This window comes from Bufo bufo, chromosome 4, assembly GCF_905171765.1.
Source record: "Bufo bufo chromosome 4, aBufBuf1.1, whole genome shotgun sequence".
NCBI lineage: Eukaryota > Metazoa > Chordata > Amphibia > Anura > Bufonidae > Bufo > Bufo bufo.
Window position 1 is genome coordinate 8,723,213 of NC_053392.1, and position 20,467 is coordinate 8,743,679.

The 20,467-nt window shown below is 42.5% G+C and overlaps 3 protein-coding genes across 3 annotated transcripts in view; 2 read left to right on the forward strand and 1 right to left on the reverse strand.

Annotated features, from left to right (window-relative positions):
- The window catches only part of LOC120998324 (aspartic and glutamic acid-rich protein-like), a 2,513,920-nt gene that overhangs the window by 2,148,517 nt on the left and 344,936 nt on the right, over positions 1 to 20,467 (forward strand). The window lies entirely within an intron of this gene.
- The window catches only part of LOC120998305 (gastrula zinc finger protein XlCGF26.1-like), a 4,064,644-nt gene that overhangs the window by 1,241,554 nt on the left and 2,802,623 nt on the right, over positions 1 to 20,467 (reverse strand). The gene's annotated exons all lie outside the window — the stretch shown is intronic.
- On the forward strand, positions 1,221 to 19,861 carry LOC120998355 (oocyte zinc finger protein XlCOF7.1-like). Its single transcript, XM_040429022.1, has 3 exons — positions 1,221 to 1,231; positions 14,458 to 14,465; positions 17,787 to 19,861. Exon 3 carries the CDS (start codon positions 18,065 to 18,067, stop codon positions 19,358 to 19,360), a length of 1,296 nt encoding a protein of 431 aa, XP_040284956.1. The 5' UTR covers positions 1,221 to 1,231; positions 14,458 to 14,465; positions 17,787 to 18,064; the 3' UTR covers positions 19,361 to 19,861.

A 20,467-nucleotide genomic window follows, 5' to 3' on the forward strand; every position in this document is an offset into this window, starting at 1 on the left:
AAATCTGGCAACTAAAATGTAATGTTGATAAGTGCAAGATAATGCACCTGGGGCGTAAAAACCCAAGAGCAGAATATAAAATCAGTGATACAGTCCTAACCTCAGTATCTGAGGAAAGTGATTTAGGGGTCATTATTTCAGAAGACTTAAAGGTAGGCAGACAATGTCATAGAGCAGCAGGAGATGCTAGCAGAATGCTGGGGTGTATAGGGAGAGGCATTACCAGTAGACAGAGGGGGGCGCTCATGCCGCTCTACAGAGCACTAGTGAGACCTCATCTGGAGTATTGTGCTCAGTACTGGAGACCATATCTCCAGAAGGATATTGATACTTTGGAGAGAGTTCAGAGAAGAGGTACTAAACTAGTACATGGATTGCAGGATAAAACTTACCAGGAAAGATTAAAGGACCTTAACATGTATAGCTTGGAAGAAAGACGAGACAGAGGGGAGATGAGAGAAACTGCTAAATACATAAAGGGAATCAACAAGGGAAAAGAGGAGAGAAGATTTAAAAGAAGAAAAACTGCTACAAGAGGACATAGTGTTAAATTAGAGGGGCAAAGGGTTAACAGTAATATCAGGAAGTATTACTTTACTGAGAGAGTAGTGGATGCATGGAATAGCCTTCCTGCAGAAGTGGTAGCTGCAAATACAGTGAAGGGGTTTAAGCATGCATGGGATAGGCATAAGGCCATCCTTCATATAAGATAGGGCCGGGGGCTATTCATAGTATTTAGTATATTGGGCAGACTAGATGGTCCACATGGTTCTCATCTGCCGACACATTCTAGGTTTCTACGAGACTTGATGACTGTCTTTCTGCTGCTATGAAGCTTTCTACCTGATGGTAATTAATAGAAGACACCCCGTTTGCTTTGTTGCTCCCTTTCTGTCGGTTCTAGCTCTCTGTTCTTGATCGGCTTCTAACTTGTCCGTTGTCTGTTATGCTGGAGCCATTCTGGGTTTCTTCCAAGGAATTTCCACAAATGCGCGAATCGGACTATAGGCATGGCGGCCATCTTTGATGGGTCTCTGGTAATTGTGGTATATCCGTGCTTATGTCTGGATCATTCTATAGACATAGTGTCCATTGTTGTTGTGTTCTCTGGTGTTGTAGATTTCCTGTACATGTGTCAGAGCTTGGCCCATACACAGTTCAGATGTTGAGGTGGTGACAATCTTGATGGTCACTAGGGTTGCGGTGGTGTTGGCACAGGAGCCATCATCTGGTACATATATGGGAGCACTGGCATCTTTGGTGGTAATCTGAGTTAGGCTCTGTCAACGTTCTGGAGACAGTGAACTAAACATCACTTGTTTTTTTGTCCTTTTTTGTCTTCCTCCACCAATAGCCGAACCCTTCCTTTTTCAATTTGCTTCTTGCTTGGGGAATATTTAATCTGCAGTCTTCTACTAGTTGGACTTGGTAGGCAGGAGCTCATAGCTGTTAGGATGAAGTCCACAAGAGATCTTCTAAGCCCGTCTATATGTCTTGCAAGAATTGTGATGTGTCACATCCTGATGGAAGTAAAAATTGGTTTTGTAGTAGGTCACTAGACTCTTTGCATAAGTTCTCCAATTAATGGTCCTAACTTGTTTTCCCCTCATTCATGACAACACCCTTGCGATTAGGACCTCCTATCCAGGACAGGAAACCTGATGAAATAAAAAGGTTCACACCCCCACCACGTCTCAGTTCAGGTTTCCTGTCCTCCGGATAGCAAATACCTAGGGAACTTGTGCTCCTGATGCAAGTGTTCACACCCAAAGGACTGAGGAAGGCCCGGGTCTCCATAACGTGACGGGGCCTATCCTGGGCGGCGTCAGTCTCTGTGAAGAGCCGCTGCCTAAGACTTCTGTCTCCTCTGCCTCCTCCCAACTTCTAGGGAGCCGTGTTCAGGCGGCTCCAGTTCAGTCTGTGGAACGCACGGTGATCTGCCCATTTCCAAGATGGAGGATGTTGTGAACTTGCCATACGCAAGATGACAGAGTAACGACTTCCGGTTGTGACATCACTTCTGGTTCTGGGGCGCGGAGTTTGAACCAGCGTCCTGGCTGGCTGAATTAGGCATTCTAGACCTAAAAAGAGGATAAAAGGAGGCTATTGGTGCATTAGAAGTGGCAGCAGAGGAGCGCAGCTAGTCCAGGAAGTATGCATACAGTGCTGTGCATGATCTGGTGCGCTTATTATGTATGAGCCAAGGGATGCCATACATGCCGACCCCATGGAACCCTCAAGGCCTGCAAGTCCGGTATTAGTCCTGAGGAGTGGGGGAGTACTAATTCAATGGTGATAGATCCTCTTCCTTATTAATATGGGGTGTTGTTTGCCTATTGTTTTGTAGCACGCAAAAACACCTAAGAAGGCATACTGAAAATAAGGAATGCGGGGATGTAAGATACCGTTACCAGCATCTTATGTTAGACTGTTACGCCAGTTTATCTAAGAAGCAGCCTTTTCGAGAACAAAGGTTCTTTCCATGGTTCCCTATTTGGACTACCTACTAGTTTTTGTGCAAACAAAAGAAGAACTAGAGAAGGATTTAAGATTCCTTTGCTCAACCTTGAAAGATCGGGGTTGACGAATAAATCAAGAAAAGTCAAATTTTTCTCCCTTCGCAAATATGGCACTTTTTTTCCATCCAGAAGGAAGGACCTCATCAGGGAACAAGTATGAACTCTTTTCCACTCTTACCTCTGTTCTTTCAGGCAGGCGATGTCTGTTCTAGGTCAGATGACCTCTGCCATACCAGCAGGACCGTATGTCCAAATACACTGAAAAGAACTTCAGATAGACATCCTGAAATACGGGGACAGTTCCCCATTCTCTTTAAACCACAAATGTCATCTCTCATTAAGAGGCAGACAATTCCAGAGAATCTATCAACAGGAGTTCTGTGGTCTGTACAGGATCAGTTAATCGTGACTACAGATGTCAGTCCATGGGTATGGGGGGCTCGTTCTCTGAGCAATTTCTGTCAGGAAAGGTGGGGGCTTTTTTCAATTTCAGGAAGCTGAAAGAAATAGATAGGACATTGAAGATAGCTATTCTAGAACTAAAAGACAGAAGTGTAATCTTTTACTCAGACAATTCTACAGCAGTTGCCTTTGTGAACCACCAGGGAGGAACGTCAAAGTCTGTTCCGGTCTCTGGAGATATTTCAAATAGCGAAGGACAGAAATTGATTCCTGTCGGCAGTACATTTGAAGGGAGATCAGAATGTGATAGCCAATTTCCTAAGCCGTACCCAGGTCAGGCAAGGGAAATGGTGCTTAATCGACAAGGCGTTTCTGCAGATTGTCCAAATAGATATTTTTGCAACCAGGACAAACAGAAAGGTAGCCAGGTCCTATTCTCTAAACCACATAGACAGGCCATCGATGTTTTATGCTCTAGTTCAGAATTGGAGCAAGGAGTTAGCTTATGCGTTCCTCCCGATTTGCCTCATCCCAATAATATTGAGGAAAATACAGGAGGATAAGGCAGTTGTAATACTGATTGCTTCCAGATGGGCGAAGAGATCTTGGTACACAGCCTTACAGAAGAGGCAGGAGACTCTCCCTGGGTTTGGACAATAAGGAAGTTCTTGATTTTCCGGGGTCTTCTTCTGCATCCCAGTCCAGAGCTGCTTTGCCTCTCAGCATGGATGTTGAAAGGATAACTTGGTGACTCCTAACGTTCCTGCAATTTTAGACTTCCTGCAGGCAGGTATAGACAAGAACTTAAAAGCTTCCACCTTGAGGGTACAAGTAGCAGCCCGTAGCTACTTTTTTGACAACAGGTTAGCTGAACATCCCTGGGTCTAGAGGTTCTTAACTGCTTCTAGATTAAATCCTCCTATTCATCCCTTATCTCCACCTTGGGATCTTATTATGATCCTTTCTGCTTTATCCCAGGATCTATTTGAGCCTACTAATGACATGTCTATTAGGCTGCTTACCTTTAAGATTACCTTTTTATTAGCAATTATGTCAACTAGAAGGGTTTCTGAGATACAGACTTTCTCAGAATTTCCTGATCAGACCGGTCCCATCTTTTTAACCTAAGGTAATCTCGGAATTTCACAAGATGTTATCCTTCCATCTTTTTGTCCAAATTCGGTGAACCAGTTGGTGAAAAAGTATATTATCTAATAATATAATCATGTGAGGAGGTGTTTGTGGCAGTACCTCGATTCCACTGCAGACTGGAGAATAGATGAAAACCTTCTCTTGCAATTCCAGGGTAAATTTAAGGGACATAAGGCAGCCTCGAGTACAGCTGCTAGATGCATTAGGAATGCCATCTCTATTTCATATTCATCTTTGAACTTGTCTCCACCAACAGGTTTTAGGGCTTATTCCACTAGAGCAGTGGAGACAACATGGGCAGAGAGAGCAGGAGCTTCTTTACCCCAAATATGCAGGGTGGTGACTTCGAGCTTGATTCATACTTTTTATAAGAAACTATAGGCTGATGAAACCCATGACAGCACCCCAAAATTTACCACCCTATAACGGCTGACACGTTACATAAACCGAAGTGCATCTTTAACCCCTTAAGGACTCGGCCCTATTTCACCTTCTGGACTTGGCCATTATTTGCAAATCTGACCAGTGTCACTTTAAGTGCTGATAACTTTAAAACGCTTTGACTTATCCAGGCCGTTCTGAGATAGTTTTTTTTCGTCACATATTGTACTTCATGACACTGGTAAAATGAAGTAAAAAAAATTCATTTTTATTTTAAAAAAAAACTAAATTTACCCCAAAAAATTTTAAAATTGCAAATTTCAAAGTTTTAAATTTCTCTACTTCTATAATACATAGTAATACCTCCAAAAATAGTTATTACTTTACATTCCCCATATATCTACTATATGTTTGGATCATTTTGGGAATGATATTTTATTTTTTATTTATGACATTTGATGTGTGATAAAACTGACTAGTTACTTTCATTCTACACATCAGTATGAATCCGGCGATACCTTTTATATGTATCGTTTTTCTTGCGTTTTGATAAAATAATAAAAAAGTTGGAAAAAATCTGTTTTATTTTTCCGTCGCCATATTTTGACTTCTATAACTTTTTGTAATTATGTGTACGGAGCTGTTTGGGGGCTAATTTTTTGCGGGGCGATCTGTACCTTTCATTGATAACATTCTGGGGTGTGTATGACTTTTTGATCACTTTTTATTTAATTTTTTTTTAGAGAATCGGCTATTTTGACGCTTTTTTTCCATCTCGTTGTTTGCCGTATGGGGAAGATATTTTTATACTATGGGTGTTTTCGCACGTGGCGATACCCATGATGTGTATTTTTTTAGTTCTTTTAATTTTATTTTGGGAAAGGGGGGTGATTTTAAATTTTTATGTTTCTTTTTTTATTTTTAAAAACTTTATTTTTTACACTTTTTTTTTTTATAGTTTCCATAGGGAATCTTTAGATTGCTATTCTCATAGACCGCAATGCATTAGCATTGGAGTCTATGAGAAAATTACTAGTTTCCTATGGAGGCCTGCTACAGACAAACAAGCTCCATGGGGGAGCCGGAGCATCAGCATAAGCGCACGCTTCCGGTATTTTGTGCGCTCAGATGCCTTGGACCACGGCATCTGAATTGTAAAATGTCCGTGACCAGTATTTCCACTGGTCGCAGACATTATACGTGGGTTTCTGCTGTATGAAACAGCCATCTTTAAAGACCTGACCAGGTCAGGAAGGGGTTAAGCCGGCAGGGTATCTAGTTCCCAACCACATAATTCATAAGGCTTTTCTGTTTAAAACAAACTTCTGCCAGTTACCTCCTCTAGGGGGTCTGTTAACCCTTTCTGTACCATGGAACCTAAAAGACTCCAGTGATCCTGCATGCTCTTCCGCAAAATGTTTAGCTGCTCCTGATGTCGTGTTTTTATTTTTGGTAATGTCGGAAACCCTGCTGTTCTAATTTTCTGATGGTGGAGCCTACATAAGATTTTTGACACAAAGTGCAAAACGTCCTGTATATGGCATGATCTGTGTCACAATTTAGAATTTTTTTATGGCATACTGTATTTTTCGCTTTATAAGATGCACCTAAGTTTTAGAGGAGGAAAATGGGAAAAAACTTAAGTTAACAGAGGCACCCTCATGAACCATCATGGACATGCTTGGTTATGCTAGATGGACTTGAACTGAACATAACACATAAAGGAAAATTAAATGACCGTGCCTCTCTGTTATGACAAGTAGGGTTAATTGTGCGGATGGCAGCTCCCTGTCAGAGGTCGGGTGCCAAGAATGTTTCTACAATGTTTGCATTGGTGGGTAGTGCACCCACCTCCCGGTATTAAAATCATTGGTGGGCAGTGCGCCCTCCCCCCCTCAATCATTGGTGGCAGTGTATTGCTGGGGCTCCGATCGGTTACCATGGCAGCCAGGACGCTACTGAAGTCCTGGCTGCCATGGTCAGTTAGTCAGCAGCATACTTACATGCACTTATGTTTGTAGCAATGCGCCGCACAGACCTGTGACGAGTTACAAGAAGAAGGAGCGTCGGGCAGCCACAGCGCATGTAAGTATGCTGCTGACTAACTGACCATGGCAGCCAGACAGGGCTTCAGTAGCGTCCGGGCTGCCATGGTAACCGATCGGAGCCCCAGCATTACACTGCTGGGACTCCGATCGGAACTGCCGCTGCCACCAATGATGGAGGGGGGAGGGCACACTGCCCACCAATGATTTTAATACTGAGAAGAGGGGGGTGGGCGCACTGCCCACTAATGATTTTAATACCGGGGGGGGGGGGGGGGGAGGGTTCGCACTGCCCACCAATGCAAACATTGTAGAAACATTCCCGGCACCTGACCTCTAACAGGGAGCTGCCGTCCGCGCAATTAACCCCTCAGGTTCCGCGGATGTCAGCGCCCTGTCAGAGGTGCATCACCATCACCATGGGAACACCTCCGGTTTAGAATATACCATCGGATCAGAGTTTTCTCCAATCCGATGGTATATTTTAACTTAAAGCGTCCCCATCACCATGGGAACGCCTCTCCACGCCCAGCTCGTCGCCGATCCACTGCGTCCACTGCTCCGGTAAACAAAGCCATCTCAGCCCTGCTACTTGTCCGCAGCAGGACTAAGCTACTGAACAAACTACCTGCCTGGCACCCAGAACTGCATGTCCCGGGCGTGGGGCGATACGATTTCCACACCCCTGTGCACTGTTGTGTGACTATAACCCTCCTCGTCCTAAAGAATACAACCATATATTGCAGTACATTGGTGTATTCTCAAGGATGAGGAGGGTTCTAGTCACATTTAATATGAACACTGACTGTACAGGGACTATACTGTACTCGGCCTGTATTAATATTAAATATGACTATAACCCTCCTCATCCATAAGAATGCACAGTCATTTTTAAGTCGGTCCCTGACCTGTCACTCACCTCGGGCCTTTAGGTGACAGTGCAGGGGATAGCACAGGGCGACGGAGGCCACTACAACTCCTTCCTTCCTCCGTTGATGGCCGGGCTGGAGGGAGAGGGGTAAGCTTATTGGCGGAGGCATCAGTTCACGCCTGTGCTCACCACCAATCAGCAGTATATGTGGGCGACAAAGCAGAGGAGAAGGAGAACTGCTCTACTCTGTCCTCTTCTACGGAGCGGACCCAGGCGGCACCTACGTATTAAGGATGGGCGGGCTGGCTGCATTCAGTTTCACTGCCATCGCCCGTCCCACACTTAAATCGCAGGATCAGGAGAAAGCAAAGTAAAATCCTGCAGTACTGCTGGCCAGTTGATTTTCTGCACTATCGCTTTATAAGGCGCACTGAATTTTTCCTCCCACTTTGGGGAAAAAAAGTGCGTCTTATAAAGCGAAATATACGGTAAGTCTCCTTACTTGTATTGCAGAAACAGTATATTTCACAACGCGCAGACTGGAGACCATGAGCCTGTTTTAAAGGATGAAATAAAGTCTTGGACTTTAACTCTGAAGTTCTTCTTTTGACAGCGGGGTCCTTGATCTGTGCTTACTGTTACGGATCAGCCACTGTGCCAACTAACCGGTTTGATTTTGAACTGACCCTTAAGGTGTTATCCTGGCGCTCCCTTGCTGTTAACACTTTAACCAGGAATCTGGACTTCGCTGCGAGGGAACAGCCAGGCCGCTTTCTCCTGGAATAGTGCCAGTAGTTGTAATCTGACCCACCGGGGTCACGGACTGTCATGCAAGCACCAGGAACTCAAGATATAGGAAAACCAAAGGCTGGGTATTTGGCAGGAGCATGGACAAGGTATACAGACGGGGGTAACTTAAACACGAACAGAACTGGAAATGCAGGAACAACAGGAGAATCGCAGAAGCACTAGACTTCCAAACACCAGGGAACCTAAAGCTCAGGCAGGGTGGGTGAGGTAGGGGAGGCTGCCTCAAATACCCAGGGACCCTCAGGGATTTGACTGGGGACAAAGTTAGGTGTTCATGTTGGACCTTTAAGAGGCCAGAGCTGAGTGTGCACACACCTTACAGAGACACCTCTCAGAGGACGTGGTGACCAAGAGCTACACCTTTTTAAATGTTCAATTCACACAGCCACTTTGAAGCTTATTTTTCGTGAGAAAAGTTGTATTGTTTAATGGGACAATTTGATTTAACATCACTTGAATTGCAAAACGGGAAAAAAAATCTTTACGGGATAAAATTAAAGAAAATCACAATTCTGTCATGGTTTTTTTCATTCGTTTTTACAATGTTCACTATGCGCTAAAAGTGACATGACGAGCTTATCCTGAGGGTTAATATGTTTGCTGCCATACCAAGTTTCTCATTTATTTTACTTCAAGAAAACAAAAAAACTTTAAAAGCAATACATTTTCTTTGCATCACCATATTCCAATCCCAAAAACTTTTTATATTTCTGCCTAAAGAGCAGTGTGAGGGTTTGTTCTTTTGCAAAGCGAGGTGTATTTTTTTTTTTTTTTTTGGCCATTTTGGGGTAAATACAACTTTCTATTACATTTTTTAGGAGGGGGGGGGTGGTTAAAAAAAGTAAAAATATTCAATCTCTCATTTTTTTTTTCTGTCACGGCATTCACCACACAGGCAAAATATTTAGATATTTTATTAGTTCAGACACTTTCGAGCACCACAATTTATGTAATTTCTTTATTGTTTATTTTTATAGGTAAAATTGGGCAATTAGATGATTTGAATTAATATTTGTGTTTTGTTTTCTTTTTACATTTTTTTTACAATATTTTGCTATGAATTTTAGTAACCTTAGGGGACTTGTACATAAGATCTTCTGATCGCTCGTACCATAAATTGCATTAGGATACAATTGCAGTCTATGGGACTTTTACTGGCTGCCTGTCAAGCCCTGCTAGTGGCACGACTTTACAGGCAGCTTACTATGAAAGGTCTGGGAGACTTCACAAGACCCAAGGCTGTCATAGCAATGGATCAGAGCCCCACAATTTCTTGTTTCTCTTGTATATTGTGATTAGGGTCCTCGCTCCTCTTCAGTCTTCATCTCCTCTTGGATTGAAAGCTCTTGTGATCAGGTTTATTATTATTATTATTATTATTATGTGTCTTCCACCTGCGGAGAATGGATCATCCGAAGAAGGAGTGAAAGCTGAGTCTCTGGATGCAAGAGCAGCTCCAGGTCTGGGATTTCTATGTGGGGTGACTGGATTATCTTGGGTTTAGCAGAAAGTTGGTGAGGAGCAGAAGATTGTTAATTAGGCCCTGATCACTAAACTGAAGGAGCTGAGAGAAGATTCTGATCAGGAGGCCATGTATTCAGTCACTGTGTGCTTGTGTCTCCACAGATGGATCCAGGAGGAGAAATCCCCCCAAGAGATGTCCCCGTCCTCTGTATTCCCAGGACTGTCCAGAGGAGAAGTTCCCAGAGAACCATCAGGTAGATGGAGCTGAAGTCTCCCCAGAATCTGACCAGAAAGGGATTGAACCAAAGATCATTTTACATTTCTCTTCTTCAGGATGAAAATCTGATTGAGGTTAAAGATGAAGCAAAAGAGGAGACGGATTTATGGGGCGATCAGCAGTGTAAGGAGGGGGGCTGTCATGGGTCACCTGGATACTACTCCCATCATCTCATGTAATAATCTCTCCTGTCCCTGTGTGTTTCCTACAGATGGACTCATAGAAGGAAATCCCCCCGAGAGATGTCCCCGTCCTCTGTATTCCCAGGACTGTCCAGAGGAGAAGCTCCCAGAGAACCATCAGGTAGATGGAGCTGAGCCCTATACACATCTATATAGGGGGGTCCTGCAGTCATAGAGGGGTCATAGATGGTGGGGGTCTCTTATGTGGATCTGTTAGATTTCCCACCTGTCTGCTGTATTGTCCTGAATTGTTACAGATGACTAATCAGGGGGAAGATGTGACTGATATTAAAGTGGAGGATGAAGAAGAGCAGATGATGGGCGATCCCCCGTGTAAGAGTGAGGTGGAGGAGGACATTCCAGTCCATGTGACCACAGGTATGGAATCATGAATGGAGGAAGGGAATTGGGAGGTTTCTTCAGGTGAGGCTCCACCTTAGAGCTGCAGTAAAGTACCACTCCGGGCAGTGACCCCTGTGTTATGTGTAGTATAGCAGCAGAGGGAGTTGTGACAGTGCTTAGTGTTATATTGAGGCGCATTCCCATCTCTCTGTTCTCTCGGGCAAGCAAAGCCGCTTTGTGGCTGCTCCGATTATGGTCTCCTATCCTCTGGCAAGCTGCAAAATGCTCTTGCCAGCAGGGCCCCTCCCTTCAGCTCATAGGGCACTTGCAAGCGCTCCCTAAGGCTCGTAACCCTTAGGCCCCTTTTACACGAGCGAGTTTTCCGCTCAGGTGCAATGCGTGATGTGAACGCATAGCACCCGCACTGAATCCTGACCCATTAATTTCAATGGGTCTGTGTACATGAGCGTTATTTTTCACGCATAACTTCTGCGTTGCGTGAAAGTCGCAGCATGTTCTATATTCTGCGGATGCAATGCGTTGCGTTCCGTTTTTAACGCATGTTACTTAGCAACAGTTGAAGGTAGATTCCACAGGCAATGAGCATTTTCTGCTACCTGTGCGGAGCTGCTTTATTGGACATATTGCTGCCCTTGCTGAGCCACAGACAAGATGCCAAGGCAACCCACCAAGCCTATGGATGTGGAGAAGCTAATAGTGATGGTCCAGGAGAGGCTCTACTTTTGGGACACCAGGTCGGAGGACTATCATGACAGATACAAAAAGGATGCAGCGTGGGTGGAAGTAACACAAGAGGTGTTCTCAAGTGTGCGGCCAAAAACCCCTGAAGAAAAGCGTATGAGTTTAGGTAAGTGCACTGTTCATATATATATACACGTGTAATATTCATTTTCTGTTAACTAGCATAGCACATGTCCTAACGTTGTCCTCCATTACATAGCACATGTTAAACAAAAACGTTGTTTGACCTGTGCTATGCTACTGACAACATTGTTTGAAATGTGCTATGCTACTGATGACGCACCTAGGTTAGCACATGATAGTGATACCGTATTTCATGTTGAATTTTTTTTTTAATGAAATTGTTTGTAGTTGAAGAAGTAAAGAATCGATGGAGGAGCTGCTGGGACCAATTCCAGAAAGAAATCATCAATCAAGGCTGCAGTGCGTCGGGCCCACTTACAAAAAACCCCAGTTTAACTCTGTGGCATCTTTAGTCATCTTATTTAAGTGTTTTTTGCTATTCTGTAGTTGGATGCACCGTGTACCTGATGGTATTCCTTATCATCGGGGCTGTATATACTGTGCTTTTGTAGCATCTTTTGATCCTCTCTGTCCATGCCCATACCAGTCCACCATTTTTTGTATAACTACCTACACTTATCACCCTAGGGCCTAATAGGAGTTGTTAGCCAGGTTCGAGGACAGGGGGGCTCCACCTTCAGGGGCCGCCCCTGGGCTAAGGGCCAAGCTTCAGTATACGGAAATAGGGTCTATTACCCCACTCCCTGGCAGTATCCTCTGGGTGGCCTGGTATGAGCCTGGACATGTTGCTGTTTTGTTACATTAAAGTTTTTATATATTATATATATTTTTGTAAAGGGTTATGCTGTAGCTGGACCACAAGAAATGCAGGCAGCCCTGTCTGAAAATCCTATGCCTTACCCCTCTTACATCAGCGTCAAAACATAGGGAACCTAAATTAGGTTACTCTGGTTCATCGTCCTCAGAGTCAGATTCAGAGGATCTTGTCTCTTCTGATTCCTCGGGATCTGATTCAGAATTTAAAAGTTTTCTCTTCTCTTCTGAAGATACAAAGGAATTAACCAAAGCTGTCACGGCGACCATGGATCTCTCGGACGAAAAGGTCCAGAAGTCCGTTCAAGATCAGATGTTTAGTGGACTAGAACAAAGGAAAAAAATAATTTTTCAAGTCCACAAAAATATGCAGGAGTTAATAAAAAGGGAATGGAAGACTCCGGATAGGACGTTATTTATTCCAAAAACTATGAGACGTCGCCTTCCATTTAGTGATGAAGATGAGGTGTTGTTTACGTCCTGTCCAAAGGTAGATGTATCCTTATCAAAATTCGTCAAGGGGCAAATGTCCTTCCCTTTGAGGACATGGGGTCCCGAAAAGATCCCATGGACAAGAAAGCTGATTCAAGTCTGAAGAATACCTGGGAGGCTGCTTTGTTCAAACCAAATCTAGCCGCCACATCCATTTCTAGATCTCTATAAAGATGGTTATCGCAGTTGGAATCTCTTCTGAAAGAAGAGGTTACGTATGACTCCCTAAAAGACTCCTTTCCCCTCTTATTAAAAGCGGTCGACTTCCTGTCCAATTCCACAGAAGAATTGGTCAGAATGGCAGCAAGAACCTTGGGATTATCGGTAGTGGCCAGAAGGGCACTTTGGTTAAAATCTTGGATGAGCGACATCAGTTCCAAGATGAAACTATGTAGTTTGCCCTTTCAAGGGAACTTGATGTTTGGCCAGGATTTAGAAAATATTTTGGAGAAGGCTTCGGACTCTCAAAAATCATTTCCTAGGAATACAAATAAAAGAAAATTTCCATTTTGGAGAGTCAAAAAATATAGTTTTTTCCAGGCCAAAAGATCCAATAGAGAAGGATAGTGGTCCAGGGGAAAAAAACAAAAGACCGGAAACAGAGGCTTCTTGTTTAATCCCAAAAATGCTGAATCTTCCAAACATTGACGCCAGGCTTCAGGTGGGAGGGAGATAAAAAAAAATCATAAAAGAATGGGAAGAGATTACTGTTATCCCTTGGGTTTTAAATTTTGTATCAAAGGTTATGATATTTCCTTTCGTCTTCCTCCTCCCATGGATGTTGTCAGAGTAACCCCAATTCAAAAATCGGCAGTTTTACAATGAAAATTAGAAGAAGGGTTTTAAAATCTGTTGGCTCAAAAAGCTATTGTCTCGGTTCCTCTTTTACAACAAAAAAGGGTTATTACTCAACAGTCTTTTTAGTAAAAAAAAAACAGACGGGGGATACCATCTGATAATAAACTTAAAGAGCCTGAACAGATTCATAAAATATGACAAATTCAAAATGGAAACCGTAAGATCCATCATAAATCTATTAAAAGAAGGAGATTTATTGGCATCAATAGATTTAAAAAATGCGTATTACCATATTCCAGTATGCAAAAAAGCTCAAAAATTTCTCTGCATAGCAGTCTTTCTGGGAAAGGAGCTACATAATTTCCAGTTTCAAGTTCTCCCCTTCGGGATCACCTCCGCTCCGAGGGTGTTTACCAAAGTAATGTTAGAAGTAGTGGCTCACTTAAGAAGGAGGAATATTTTAATAATTCCCTACTACGATCTGTTAATCGTAGGAAGCTCAAAAACAGTCCTAGAAAACAATCTGTTCATAACCTGTCAGATGCTATATCAGACAGGCTGGATAATAAACTGGAAAAAATCAAACCCCGTCCATCCCAGAGTTTAATATTTTTAGGGGTCCGTCTAGACTCAACTCTTCCGAAGACTTTTCTTCCAACCCAGAAAGTGATAGGGATAAGCGAAAAAGTCTCACAATTTCAAAGTCAGTCAGTATGCACAATCAGGGAGGCTATGAAGCTATTAGGCTCATTATTCTCATGCATCCCAGCACAAAAATGGGCCCAGTTCCACACTTGGATTCTCCAGCAATGGTTATTAGAGTGTTGGAACTCGTTAAGGGAATTTGAATTGTCTCCTCTAAGAGTGAATCAGTCCTTACAGTGGTGGAAAAATCCAGACCATCTGATGAGGGGAGTTTCTTGGAATCCCGAACATCTGCGAGTTATTACCACAGCCTTTGGGGATGCGGAGCGCATTGCTCTCATCTCTCTTTCCAAGGACATTGGTCCGCAATCTGGGAAACTATAAAGGCATTGTCCCATTACATAGAAGGAAAATACATTCAAGTAAAGATGGACAAAACGACGGTAATCGTCTATCTAAACCATCAAGGGGGAACAAGAAGTGTAGGTCTAAGTCTATTGACAGAGAATATTTTCCTGGGCAGAAGTTCACTCAAGATCCCTATCGGCAGTACATCTAAATGAATCCCTAAATACAAAGACGGACTTCTTAAGCAGAAATTCATTGAGGTCAACAGAATGGAGCCTAAAAAAGGAAGTTTTTCTCAAGATTACAGAATTATGGGGTACTCCCCTAGTGAATCTGTTTGCGTCAGCAGGAAACGCAAAACTAAAAAAACTATTTTCCCTAAATCCCTTCGACGGGAACATAGTAATAGACGCGCTGTCACAAAAATGGGACTTTCAGCTGCTGTACGCCTTTCCGCCTCTTCAGCTAATTTCCAGGGTGCTAAAAAAAGATCCGCCTAGACAAGGCCCATCTGATTTTTAATAGCGCCTCTGTGGCCGAAAAAGCCATGGTTCCCTCTGCTGAAGCTCCTGTCAATTCAGAGCCCATGGGTTCTTCCCTGGAGACAAGATCTGTTGTTACAGGGTCCAGTCTATCACCCCAAAGTGGAAGGGTTACATCTGGCAGCTTGGAACCTGAAAGGGTAACATTGAGGTCAAAGGGCTTATCGGACGCCATCATTTACACCATGACAGCTAGCAGGAAAGAAGTTACTTCCAAGATTTACTCTAAAATCTGGAGAAGGTTCTGTGGTTGGTGTACTCAATCGGGGAACTCTTCTCAGAGGTTTTCCATCTAGGAAATTTTGGGATCCTTGCAAACAGGATTTGATAAAGGGTTGTATCTAAATACCTTAAGGGCACATATATCAGCATTAAGTTCAGTGTTTGATAAAAAGAATTGTGGACCCATGGGTGATCCGGTTTTTGAAAGGGGCAGATAGATTAAGTCCCTTCTTAAGACCTATAATTCCTCCCTGGAATCTTAATTTAGTTCTGTCAGGTCTGACAAATCCCCCCTTTGAACCCCTTTCAGAAGCCTCACTGAAGTATGTTTCTTTGAAAACCCTATTTTTAGTAGCAATTACCTCAGCACGTAGAGTAAGTGAGATCCAGGCGCTAAAAATAGTGGAACCATTTTGCATAGTTTTCCCAGACAGGATTGTGTTTAGACTGGATAATTCTTTCCTTCCTAAAGTTGTATCTAATTTCCACAGACAGGAGGAAATTATTATTCCACCTTTTTGTTCAAATCCAAAATCAGATGGGGAAGAGAGCTTTCACAGACTGGATGTACATGGGGCTATCTTGTTCTACCTAGAGACCACAAAGTCTTTTAGGAAAACTGATTACTTGTTTGTACAATTCAGTGGGGCACATAAAGGACATAAGGCCACAAATAATTCCTTTTCCAGATGAATACAAATGGCCATATTAAAATCCTATAGGTCCTTAGGGGTATCTCCACCAAAGTCTTTCACAGCCCACTCTACAAGATCTGTCGCAACATCCTGGGCCGAAAGAGCAAGCGCTTCGTTAGAGCAGATCTGTAGGGCAACAACGTGGTCAAGCCCTCAAACGTTTACTAAACATTACAGGGTAGATACTAGGGCTAGTCAGGAGCTTTCCTTTGGTAGGAAGGTATTGCAGGCCATAGTCCCTCCCTGAATAAGAATTAATTTGTTATATCTCACGGTATGCCGTCATGGAGGATGAAAGGGAAAAACCATATTACTTACCAGTAATTTCCTTTTCATGAATACTCCATGACGGCATGGGTTCCCCCCCAAAAATTTGTTTATATATATATATATATATATATTAATAAAATATCTAAAAATGTATATATAGGAGGTGCTGTTCCGTTTTTTGCTTATATGTATATTATAGAGGACTAGTCATCCTCTTTGGAACTTAGCACTCCCCGCCCATCTCCCACCCCTTGGTGTTTTTAATCAGAGTAACAATGGAGCTGGACCCTCCGTGTTAGAGTAGGTCCCACCTGATAAGAAGCTACCTTGTCATCTGGTAGGTGGGCCCGACATATTTCTGATCAATAATATGCGCTAAGAGCTTTTTCACTGCTTATCAGTAAGTATTGGCGTCATGTATTTGACCCTGTTCACACATTCACCTGTTCACTCAGTCTTAGTGCATTTAGTGGTGTGCTGCTACTTTATTTGTTTGCTATAGTTATATAGGTATAGGATTGTACATAGGTGGAGGTATGTGTTGGTATGAATGAATAATAAAAAAAAAAAAGAGGAAAAGACTCTTTAGGCTGTCGGTTCAGAAAGACACTGAGGAGGAGCCGGAGGAGGTTCATATTTATTCTTCCTGTCCCTACCTGGTTGGAGGCAGGTCATCTCTCTCATGATATGCCGTCATGGAGGATTCATGAAAAGGAAATTACTGGGTAAGTATGGTTATATCGGAAATAAATTACATTATGGAGGTTATAAGTGCACAAATATTTACATACCTCAGAATTATAATTAGCCGTTCCTCAGCTGAAACACTACGCCGCATGTTGGTGTCCATGAAGGTCAAGCCAGGCCTCAACTCAAAAGTAGTGATCGACATGCGACAATAATTATAAAATTTAGCAGAAGGCTCACATAGGTCTGCATACAGACTCGTAAACTGACCTTTGCAAGTCCTGAACCCACATCCTCTTCCTCCGCGGTTCCTCCTCAAGCATTTCTCTCCGCTCTCCAAAGCATCGGTACACCAGCCAGTGCAAAAGCACATGGTAAGGATTTGATAACGGGAAAGCGGACATCCTGCAAAGGAACAAATGCAAACACTCCACACACTAGATTATATCCTCACAAAATGGAGCTTTCCCAAACATAAGAGCAAGCTGGGGGGTTTTATATGTGTTTCAAACAAACATGTGACTATAGAGGATGGTTGTGGTTTTTTTCACGTGCGTTAAAAACGCATGCCATTCGGATGTCATCTGTGCGAAAAAAACGCAAACACTGAACGCAATCGCAGACAAAACTTACTTAATTTGGTAGCAAAATCGCACGTTTTTAACTGAACGCATCCGGACCTAATCTGTCACGCTCGTGTGAAAGAGGCCTTATGACCCTCTCCATAACTTAGGCGCATCCAGCACCAGTTCTAAATGTAAGACAGCTTTCAAGCTTCCTTACATTTAGACCTTTTTCTACACCTGAAACAGGTGTAGAAAATTATGAATGAGATGGGCGGGTTGGCCCCTCCGGGTTGGGCGGGGCGAAGTCGCAGATTGCGCCGCAACTAGCTGTTGCGCTGCAATCTGTGCCTGAAATATGCCTAATTTAAACATATTTCAGAATGATAAATGATCCCTCTGTGTGTTTGTAGAGTAATATGAATGGTATAAATCTGTCTACTTTGGTTTTTCACAAATATCCACTTTTAATCCTCACAGAAAATCTCAGTAGGAACTCTAAAGAAAACTTCAGGTTATCACAGAATGATAAAGTAGAAGATGAAGATCTCGTGCAGTGCTCGTCACAAAATAACCTCATTACCAGAAATGTACATCGTGGACTTCATAATACAGATCTGTCATATTATCCGGCGAAGTGTGAGGAACCTTCTACTGACCAATTACAGATTGGTGCCACAAGTACAGATCAGAAAGAGGAAACAAGTTTTCAGTGCTGGGAATGTGGAAAACAGTTTCCATACCGCTCAGGTCTTCTTATGCACAGAAGAATTCACACAGAAGCAAAACTATACTCCTGTTCAGAATGTGGGAAACGTTTTGCAGACAAACCAAGGCTTGTTGCCCATGAGAAAATTCACTCAAGTGAGAAGCCATATTCATGTTCAGAATGTGGGAAATGTTTTGCAAATAGATCACGATTTGTTATACATGAAAGAACTCACACAGGAGAGAAGCCGTACACATGTCCTGAATGTGACAAATGTTTTATTCATAAATCACAACTTGTTAGACATAAGAGAGTTCATACAGGAGAGAGGCCATACTCATGTTCATTATGTGGGAGACGTTTTAAAACTCAGTCATATCTTGTTGTACATGAGAGAACTCACACTGGAGAGAAGCCGTATTCATGTTTAGAATGTGGGAAAAATTTTGCAGCTAAATCAAGTCTTTCTACACATCAGAAAACCCACACAGGAGAAAAGCCACACACATGTTCTGAATGTGGGAAATGTTTTCCTGATAAAACTCAACTTTCTAGACATATGAGAGTTCACACAGGAGAGAGGCCATATTCATGTGCAGAATGTGGGAAATGTTTTGCAGATAAGGTAAATTGGGTTATACATGAGAAAAATCACAAAGGAGAGGGGATATATTCATGTTCAGAATGTGGGAAATTTTGTTCAAATAAATCAAATCTTTTTCGACACGAGAGAAGTCACACAGGAGAGAAGCCGTATTCATGTTCAGAATGTGGCAAATGTTTTACAGACAAAACAAGTCTTCTTACACATGAGAAAATTCATACAGGAGAGAAACCGTATTTATGTTTAGAATGTGGGAAATGTTTTGCAAATAAATCAAGTCTTGTTACACATGAGAGAATTCATACAGGAGAGAAACCGTATTCATGTTCAGAATGTGGGAAATGCTTTGCAGTTAAATCAAGTCTTTCTAGACATCAGAAAACTCACACAGGAGAGAAGCTGTACACATGTTCTGACTGTGGGAAATGTGTTCCTGGTAAATCACAACTTGCTAGACATATGAGAGTTCACACAGGAGAAAAGCCGTATTCATGTTCAGAATGTGGGAAATGTTTTGCAGATAAGGCAAATTGGGTTATACATGAGAAAAATCACAAAGGAGAGGGGATGTATTCATGTCCAGAATGTGGAAAATATTGTTCAAGTAAATTAAATCTTGCTGGACATATCAGAGTTCACACAGGAGAGAAGCCGTATTCATGTTCAGAATGTGGGAAATGTTTTACAAACAAACCAAGTCTTGTTACACATGAAAAAATTCACACAGGAGAGAAGCCGTAATCTTGTTTAGAATGTCAGAACAGTTTTATTTCTACAGCCAGTCTTCTGCATTATCAGAAAAGTTACTGTAGAGAAGCCATTTTGATGTTCTTTATATGGAAAATATTTTACCCAGAAATCAAATTTAGAAAAATTCACACACAGAACATACTGTATTCTTGTATGGAATGTGGGAAATGTAATAAAAGCAAGAAATATGTTTAACCTATATTGACAGTATGTAAACGTATGACATAGTGGAAAAGGAAGGACTCCCTGCGGATTTTGTATTGTTGTTGAGTTTTTTTTAAAAGGTAACCTGTCACCATGAAAATGCAGTGTAGTCGCAGGCGCCATGTTATAGAGAAGGAAGAGCAGAGCAGATTATAATTTTGTGGGAAAGATTCAGTAAACCTTTTATTTCATTCATGTACATTCCTATCAGTGATTGACAGCCTTCCCTCCATGACTGTGTATTACGAGATAGCTGTCAATCACTGACAGGACCGGCTCCTGGACTTCAAAGCCTAGAATAAGCAGGAATGTATATGCGTAAATTACAAGTTTTACTGAATCTTTCTACAAAACTAGATATCAATCAGTTCAGCTCGTCCTGCTCTGTAGCTTGACACCTTCAGCTAAAACACCAAGTTCAACGTGACAGGTTCCCTTTAACTTGTCGACATATCAATAGTTTTTCTTAAGGCTGGTTTCACACTAGTGTTCAGAGATCCAGCAGGGATCAACCTGCCAGATTTGTCTGGAACTGGCGCTGCCCGACACTGCCTGAATGCCAGTCAGTCCCATTAACCATAATGTGGATCAGTGGAGATCCAGCCACAACCCGGCAAATATGAAGAGAATTGAAACAACTGTGCGCGGTGGTATTTGTCCGGCAGATTCTGGGCATATTTGCCAGCTTGTGGTTGGACCTCCGCTGGTCCCCATTATAGAGAGCTCCTGTAGGCTGTTTCCTGCCGAAACAGCCTGACGGGTCTCTGAATTCTAGTGTGAAATTAGCCTTATGCGTCATTCACACATCAGTGTTCGGTCAGTGATTTCCATCAGTGATTTTGAGCCAAAACAAGGATTGGAGCCTCCACAGACAAAAGGTATAAGGGAAAGATC

What these genes read in the sequence shown, in the direction of transcription:
- LOC120998355 (XM_040429022.1), top strand. Translation starts at nt 18,065, where the DNA reads ATGCACAGAAGAATTCACACAGAAGCAAAACTATACTCCTGTTCAGAA.